Source organism: Protomyctophum parallelum (assembly GCF_964188405.1).
Source record: "Protomyctophum parallelum genome assembly, chromosome: 2".
Classification (NCBI taxonomy): domain Eukaryota; kingdom Metazoa; phylum Chordata; class Actinopteri; order Myctophiformes; family Myctophidae; genus Protomyctophum; species Protomyctophum parallelum.
The window spans coordinates 31402846-31412405 of NC_139699.1; the positions used below are offsets into that span (position 1 = coordinate 31402846).

Below are 9560 nucleotides of genomic sequence, written 5' to 3' on the forward strand. Positions count from 1 at the left end.
TGTGAATTTGTAGATCAGCTATTTTTGTGACTTTTTGTCCCACTGTCATACAACAATGTATAAAATAGGCCAGGGCATCAATTTATGAAAAGACAAAGAAATGTATAAAACATCTCAGGATTTTTCCAGTCGTCTGTTGGTTCCTTTTAGTAATTGATGATCTCTCTCTCTCTCTCTCTCTCTAGTTCTCTCTCATCTTCACTGGGCTGCAAGTGACTAAGGAGGAAGTGGATTTTTTCCGGCCTGTGTGAGTCGCCACTCTCATAGACCTTAGCCAAGACTCAGCATGCCATGGCATCCTTTAGTGAGACACACACGCACGCACGCACGCACGCACGCACGCACGCACGCACGCACGCACGCACGCACGCACGCACGCACGCACGCACGCACGCACGCACGCACGCACGCACGCACGCACGCACGCACGCACGCACGCACGCACACACACACACACACACACACACACACACACAGTCTCACACACAGTCTCACACACCCACTCCTGCCAGTCCTCCCCATAACTTTGGCCCCCTGGTTTGTTTACTAGTTCATTCAGTCTCACAGAGTTTGAGTAAAAGGGAAAGACAAAGTAGAAGCTATAAATTACAGCAAACTTCACGTGGTCAGTGTGCTACTGGCTATGTGGTGGGTCAGGATAATGCCCTACATGTGTCTAAGGTCAGGTGCAGGGATCTCAACTCAGTCAGGGAATGTTTGATGTTGATTTCTAACACCTGAGATTTCTAAGCATAATTTTATTTAGTTTTTTATGGTTATATTGCACAGAAAATGTCAGATTCAGTGACAGTGTAATGTGACAGTCTAGTACAGTTTCACTTGTACACTTGAAATTATACCACCCGTGCAAAAGCACCAAGTTATCCAATCGCTACAACAACTCCATTTTGAGTGTATGAACTCAGCATTTATCATTAGGTTTGTATTGTGTTCACAATGTGGTAACTGTGGGATGGAACTGACAGCGTTTTCAATTGTGCAGAGGGAAGTTACTCACTCCAATCACGTCGTGCTGGCCTTATCTTTAGTACAAACACAATGCTCATTGTGTTGTGCATGCAATGATATCCCCGGTGAACAACTGTGTCAGTGTGAATGGGAAATGCACATTGTCAATTGAGAAATAAAACAACAAAACGATCTGTTTTGACTGGAATGTCAAAGTGGACTGAGAATTGCATTCACACACCGTTCATGATACTGTAACTGCGTTTATCATGAACGTTTATTTAGTATTTTACATTCTGTGTGAGCACAAATAGAAGTGAAATAGTGCATTGGGCAATATTGCCGCAATGGTGTCGCGTGGGGCGTTGAGGCACTGTTCACAGAATGAGGTTAGAGATTCAAGAAATAAGCAAGTTGAGAAAACCTGTGCATCCGCGTGATACTGCTGACAGCTTTTCAAAAAGCGCTGAACGTTGAAGCAGACTTTTCTCCTGCCATGATCTGAGTAGTAAAACCGGAGTGACTTTAATAAGTACTTTAATAAAGTACTTTAGTATTGTTTTTATGTCGGGGCTGAGCCTGCTGCTCTACTACTTAGCTGCCTTACTGTACCACCACTAACTAATGGCAGTGGCCCAGGAAATGACTGTGGTTCACACACACACACACACACACACACACACACACACACACACACACACACACACACACACACACACACACACACACACACACACACACACACACACACACACACACACACACACACACACAGAGAGAGAACGTACAGAGCAGTGGTGGAAAGTAACTACTGTATATGTACAATTACTTAAGTAGGCATACTGTACAATTATTTCTGTATTTTATTTTATTTTTATAAGTAAAACATTTGAGTACTTTTTCCACCACTGTGTGTACCCACACCCACACCCACACGCATGCACGCACATATGTATACTGTATGTACGTACAGACTTTACAAGCCTACATACCTGTGCAGGGACCCCTCCTCCTCTCTGTCTACACAGTGCTCTTTCACCAGGCGCCTCTACTTACTGTTGGCTCTGCAGAGCCTGGCTCAGTCTCCAGCGAAACCACAACCATCTCCTCCTCCTGTGCGTCTAAGAGGCCCTGTCCAATGGCGGAAAGTAGCTAAGTAGCCTACTATCTACTATAGTACAAGTAAGACGCGCAAACGCGGGAAGCGAACGCAGCTTGTAAATTGCAATAACAACAATTAGAATCAATTACGTACTTTTTTTTTCTTTTTAGTTAGTAATTTTTTTAAGTTTTCTACTGTGTGTGTGTGTGTGTGTGTGTGTGTGTGTGGTTGTTTGTATGTGTGTGTGTGTGTGTGTGTGTGTGTGTGTGTGTGTGTGTGTGTGTGTGTGTGTGTGTGTGTGTGTGTGTGTGTGTGTGTGTGTGTGTGTGTGTGTGTGTGCTACAGCTGCGCCCTCTGGTGGCGGGCGGGTGGTGTCACAGCGGGACAGACAGACACACAGACAGACAGACACACAGACATGATCTGCAGGGTCTCATAGTTAGTGCTCATTGCATTCGCAACTATCTACTCAAGTGCTGTACTTTTTGAGGTGCCTTTACTTGAAAGGGATATTTCACTTTAAAAAAAAAAAAAATGGTCATTTCATCGTCTACTCAGGCTTATGTGAACACTCCAGACAGTTTTTAAGTTGCTCGATTCAGTATTTCAATATTTGATATTAATTTTAGCTGCCCCGCCCCCTTCCTATACAAACCCATTGTAACATCAAACTCCATTTTAACCTTAATTGAAAACACCTGTCTTTTTTCTGGATACTGTCCTTCTAATACGTGAGGGTGCCGTGGTTTTTCATTTAATGTTTTCATTTATTTTTAATATATTTCTTTGATTCTTTAGTCCTCCGTTCTCCAGGAGTCCTCATTATTTTCCAAAAGGAATTATTAAAAATAAATTAAAACAGTAAATGAAAAGCCACGCCCCCAGTATCAGTCACCAGAAAAAAGGCGGGTATGTTCGATGAATGAAGTTACAATGGGTTTGTATACACTGACACCACACAGCGTATTCAGGGCGGAGTCACCACCCCCAGGGGAAGTTGTGATTTGCTCTCGTTCACTGCAATGCAATTTGCGGCATTTCCAAAACAATATTGCGCAGAGTAGCGATTATCAAAAGTATTTGCAATGCCATACGTTGAAAGATCTGTTTCCCGTGGACAAGGCACGTTACCTCCGCAAGTTAGATATTATCGGCATAGATGTTTGTCCGTATGTGATTAAGGATTGGAATAAGTTGCATTGGCAGCCATAGAAAATTCTTACCCTGGGCTAAAACCGGATGTGACGTTTTTGGGCGTTCCTGTCTTATGTGGTGTCAGTCTATCGGAAGGGGGTGGGGCAGTTAAAAGGAATATCAAATATCTAAATACTGAATTGAGCAACTTCAAAACTGGGGCGTTCACATAAGACTGAGTAGAGTAGACAATGAAATGACCAAAAGGTTTTTTTTATATATAAAATATCCCTTTAATTATTTTCATTTTTCAAATCCTACTCTCAGTCTCCACTGCATCTCAGAGGCAAATATTGCACATTTTACTCCACTACAATTATTTATTTATTTGTTTATTTTGCATAAACACACATCAACCACTTAAACCCTATTTTAGACTTTGGCTACGGATGCTTGAACTGAAGGTTGCCTCCTTTAAAAAAATATATTGTCTTGTACCATGCATACCATCAATTGTATAATAGACTTCGGCTATTTAAAAGAAAGTCACAGCTTGACAATCTATAGTACTTTTACTTTGGTACTTTAAATATATTTTGAATCCAATATTTATGTACTTTTATGTGAAATATACAAGCCTTTTTGCTTTGTGGTATTGCTACTTTTACGTAAGTAAACCAACTGGAGTACTCCTTCCACCACAGGTCCTATCAAAGTAAAACAACCTGGAGTACTCCTCCTTCCACCACTGGTCCTATCAAAGTAAAACAACCTGGAGTACTCCTCCTTCCACCACTGGTCCTATCAAAGTAAAACAACCTGGAGTACTCCTTCCACCACTGGTCCTATCAAAGTAAAACAAACTGGAGTACTCCTCCTTCCACCACTGGTCCTATCAAAGTAAAACAAACTGGAGTACTCCTCCTTCCACCACTGGTCCTATCAAAGTAAAACAAACTGGAGTACTCCTCCTTCCACCACTGGTCCTATCAAAGTAAAACAAACTGGAGTACTCCTCCTTCCACCACTGGTCCTATCAAAGTAAAACAAACTGGAGTACTCCTCCTTCCACCACTGGTCCTATCAAAGTAAAACAAACTGGAGTACTCCTCCTTCCACCACTGGCCCTATCAAAACGCCTCAGAGCACTTTTAAATCCATGTTGCAGTAATGGCTCAGCCAGGGGGAACGATTGTTCCACAAACACTGTGGAATGCCTCAACACTGAGTCAGCACACACTTTAACGTGCATGCCGTGCACGCACATTCACACACAACACAGGCACACAAGTTGGTGGCTCTGGTGTTTTATACGACCAAGAACTTTCACTGAAGCTCAAGGAAAAATCACTTTCTCCTTGAGTCGTCTTTTCCAGTTACGGCCTTCTTTTCTGAGTTCACCAATTTTCCAGAGCCAGCACTGCTGTGTGTGTGTGTGTGTGTGTGTGTGTGTGTGTGTGTGTGTGTGTGTGTGTGTGTGTGTGTGTGTGTGTGTGTGTGTGTGTGTGTGTGTGTGTGTATGCACGCGTGTGTAGACTGTAGAGGGCTGTGAATAGCCTACTCTCCATCTGTGGACCAGATAAAAGGGAGAGAAAAACGATGCATGTGATGAGTGAGGGTAAAAGTACAGGGGAATGAGGGAAACAAAAAGAAATGCGAGTGTATGTACTCTACGTATATATGGTCGCTACTGTATGCCAGCTTCAAGTATGTGACCCAGTCTGCCAACATGGCAGTAATAAAGCAGAAGCTCTCCTCTGACTGTCAGGGGCTGCTGGAGTGCAGTAGACATGGAGGATGGTTTGTTTCAACTCATTCCAATGGATTCATTGAATTGCTAACAATGCCACTGTATGTGCTCTGTTGTTTATGTTGTGTTCATGTCTGTTTGCATGCAGTGGTATGACAACATACACTCACTTTCAGAAGCTCCTATCTCACTCATCAAGCAAATATAAGTTGTGTGGTCAAACAGCATCCGCCTCAGGCTATTATGTTTGTTTAGTGACAACAAACTCACCCTCAAACCCTCACAGCTATTAGTGCAACAGCCGCAGACTCGCTTATCTCCCACAATTGTGTGTTTTACATGACATTCTGAAGTAAGCAGGTTATGGTGATTTACGTAGCTGTGCTGACTCTTTGGACGTCTTCTGACAGCATGTCAGACAGCACGCGATGAAAGATGACATATTGCTGCCCTGGACTCGAAGCATTGCAAAGCAAACTTTGAATGTCAGCGGTCTCGATTCGGCGCTCATTTCTAGTGGCTCAGTGACCTTTATGTGGAGGTTTCGCAGCAGCATGTTATGCTGCCGGAGTCTCTGTTGAGCCTGCCAACATGTGGCATGGATTGAGTTTCTCCCCAACCAGAGTAGCGTCGACGGTCAGCCTCCTCTGATTCATAACGAGGTGCGTCCAACTCCTCCCTTTTGAGATGAAGGACGAGGTTGGTGAATGTGTCACTTTGTGGGTACGGTCCGTGGTATTTGGAGGACTATGAAAAGGAATACGTGTGTGCATGTGTGTGTGTGTGTGTGTGTCAGTCACGCACGTGCATCTGCTGGGAGTGGTGCTGTCTCAGGAGCTCTCTTGTGGAGTAGTTACAGCTGAGCTCCACTCACTGTGTGTGGTGTGTGGTTTAAGCCAATGGACTCCAGAGATTAGAGTATAGAAGTTTTTGGGAGAAGAGAGAGAGAGAGAGAGAGAGAGAGAGAGAGAGAGAAATACCCCAAAGACTGGCTCATCGCTTCCCTTCCCAGCATGCCCTGTCCCCTTCCAGTCAATATCACCACTATGATATATATGTCACGGTATAGACTCATGCCTCCAATACCTTGAGCGAAGCCATTCTTGTATTTCCCGTCCATCCTCATTTTCTGACCATTCAGCAATGACAGCCAGTGTTGCTAGTGGTTCCGCCTCTGCCTTTATTTAATTTGTGCCAAGAGCAGAGAGCTACTACAGGGGAATCAGTGTTGTAGCCCTCCTAGACTCTAAACAAGATTAAAATGTCAAGAGGGAGTGAGAGAGACAGAGAGAGACAGAGAGAGAGACAGCGCTCTATGCATATCAGTATTCAAAATAAAATGCCCAGCTGTTTTGCACACCGTCCCTGTGTGTTGTCAAAAAGAACACTATGCCAACATGTAAATTCCAACATGCTAACCTGTCAGCTCAAATGTGGAGACAAACGAACCCGAAACCAAACAGGCCACCGTTTACATCGTTACCTGTCTCACTGCTTTCTGACTAGAGTGTATAAAACACTAGTACACATTAATATACATTATTTTCTGGGAAGTCCACAAAGATCACGTACATATCTCAACTGTATAAATGATAAGTGTAATTGTATAAATCCTGTGTTTGTTTTTAGAGCGACGCTAGCCCCTTCACTGTTTACAGCTTTCAGACATGGCGTGATTGGCGTCATGTGGCAGCCAATTCTATGGAGTTTTTACGTTTGTCTTATCCCCCCCCCCCCCCCCCCCCCCCCGTGACGTCATCAAAGTGTTGAACCTTTAGTTGTGTATCTCTGCCAAACGTCTCCTCTCCCACTGATAGTCGGCATTATGCTTTCTGGCTCCCTGCCTCTTCCAGATGTACAAAGAGACAGACAGACGGCAGGCCAGATGGACAGACAGACAGTCAGAGAGTTTGACACACTATGAACATAGAGAGAAAGAGCTAATCCGATATACTGTACAGCCAGCCAAGTCAGTGCCACGCACGCAAGCATGCACGCAAGGACACACACACACACACACACACACACACACACACACACACACACACACACACACACACACACACACACACACACACACACACACACACACACACACACACACAGTCACACACACACACACACACACACACACACACACACACACACACACACACACACACACACACACACACACACACACACACACACACACACACATTCACATTCACAAAGTGACTTTATAAATCCAATTGACTAAGGTAAGGTTACATGCACTAAGTGGGATGAAGAATGCCTGAAATATGTTTTCCCTTCATATACAGTATAGGATATATTAGCACACAGAGAATCCATATCTATTCCTGATGTGAATCAATTTCAAACAGCCACAGTGTCTGTCTCACACAGAAAACAAACAAGGGAACAAGGTGCAGGGTTTCTGTTTTAAGATCGGGTAAGGGTTTAATGACTGCAGTGTGTTTCACTGTTGTTCTTACGATATCCTCTTGGAAACGCATCATTGTGCTTCTGTGTTATCTCCAGAAAGTTCTTTCATCGCCCTGGCTGGAGTTCTGAACAGGACCAAAAATGTACCTACTGTACAATGTTCAGAAAGCTGGAAAATGATTTGACAAGAGCATATAAACCTTTTAAAACTGTGTGTGTGTGTGTGTGTGTGTGAGTGTGAGTGTGTGTGTGTGTGTGTGTGTGTGTGTGTGTGTGTGTGTGTGTGTGTGTGTGTGTGTGTGTGTGTGTGTGTGTGTGCGCGCACATGACTGTTATCTTTCACCATTGCAATAAAAGTCTAAGTAAGCCTTCCAGAGCCATACATGAGGCCCATAGGGGAAGGAGCCTATCTCCTGTTTCCTTAGCGTGAGGCCACTTGATGTACTGTACAAGTACACCCCCTGGCCTGGACATGACTCTAGTATGTCACAGGGACCCTATAGTCTCTTGAGAACACCATAAAACCTCTCTTAATGCACCCACACAAAACATTACATTACTCACAATTAAAGGTAATAGTAAATACAATCTCATGCTCTGAGTGGGAGCCTCCAGCGACACTGGACGTGTTGATGAGTTGACTGACCACACGTGTTGAAGCTTGCCTCTTGAATTATAGTTAGTTACACACGCAGGCAGGCAGGCACGCGCGCACACACACACACACACACACACACACACACACACACACACACACACACACACACACACACACACACACACACACACACTTGAATTCTTTTACTTGGATCTGCACAGAAAGCGCAATACATAATAGATCCAAAGAAGGTTAGATTACGGTCAAACCAGATACAACTGCTGCACACAGATGATAGAAAAAGATAGCCCATTGATGACATACTACTATATACGAAGATTTGACAGATGATTTACTTTGATCTTTTTTCTTAGCCACTCAAGGATACATTAAGCATCGTCTTCTCCAGATAGACAGACTGCCCATATAATAATAGCTGAGACAGAACAGTATTTAGCCAACTTTTTAGCAATTGTCTTTTGCGATGCTCCCAATTGCAGGCCACGCAAGTGCGCGCGCACACACACACACACACACACACACACACACACACACACACACACACACACACACACACACACACACACACACACACACACACACACACACACACACACACACACACACACACACACACACACACTTTTGTGACTTACTCCTACTGTACCAGTAGCAAGCCACCTCCTCAACTTCTGAAGCTGGATACTGGATGAAAGTGTCTCAACCTAGGGGCTTATTTGCCCCAAAAGTCTAGCCACACTTTTGACACATTCTAGCAGAGAGCTGAGATGTGTAATTATGAGTTATTAGTGTGGACACTGGACAGTTCTTACCTGGAGAGAGATCTCCCTCACTCTGCTCTCCGGAGTCCGAATCCATCCTGTCCCCCACCCTCAGGTCGCTCTCGAGCTGTGCAGGAGAAGATATGTGGTCCTACTGTCTCCCTTTTCCTCCCGTTCGATTCCCAGGGAGCCTTGCGATTCCTTTAACCAGAGGGAAAAAAACACCCTTTATTTTTCTGGAGAGCTAAACTTCTCTCCTCTGTCCTCCCAGTCTAAACCACAGAGACTGACCCACTGCAGCTGTGAGATGTTACTGAGCACTGGGAGCCTGAATGCTATTCGCTGAGCTTTCCTTTCTCTTTTTTTCTTGGCACTCTTTCTTTCTCTCTCTCTACCCTCTTTTCTTACCTCTCTAAAAACTGTGCTGACTCCGTTAGTCTCCTCTCTTGCCCTCCGCTCATCTAGTTTCCTTCTGTTTCAGATCCCTCCCTCCCTCTGCTCTCTCTCTCTCTCTCTCTTGCTCCCTCCCTACCTACTTGGTCCCTCCCTCTCTCTCATTGTCACACGCTTCCTCTTGACGATTTCTCCTTCTCCCACCCTCTCTCTCTTTCTCTGCTGTTCCATTAAAAACTCTTTCCCTTCCTATTTCTGTATGCTGTATGAGTATGTGCAGTCTGGCTCTCTTTCTCTATTCCTCCCTCTCTTCTGTCTCTGGGTAAGAGTGCCGTCTGTGTTTCAGCAGTGCAATAGGGGACTGAGGGGAGATCGGGACTTAAAATTCCTCTCCACAAGTTAAAA

At 44.3% G+C, this 9560-nt stretch overlaps 1 protein-coding gene across 1 annotated transcript in view; it reads right to left on the reverse strand.

Moving 5' to 3' along the window:
* Positions 1 to 9229, reverse strand: part of tnfaip8l3 (tumor necrosis factor, alpha-induced protein 8-like 3) — a 26927-nt gene extending 17698 nt beyond the window's left edge. The window contains exons 1-2 of the mRNA XM_083759653.1: positions 9171 to 9229; positions 8814 to 8963 (exon numbers count right to left, since the gene is read on the reverse strand). Of these exons, the coding sequence (XP_083615779.1) occupies positions 8814 to 8859 (46 nt within the window). The 5' untranslated portion in view covers positions 8860 to 8963; positions 9171 to 9229. The remainder of the gene's footprint in view (positions 1 to 8813; positions 8964 to 9170) is intronic.
* Positions 9230 to 9560: the final 331 nt, after the last annotated feature.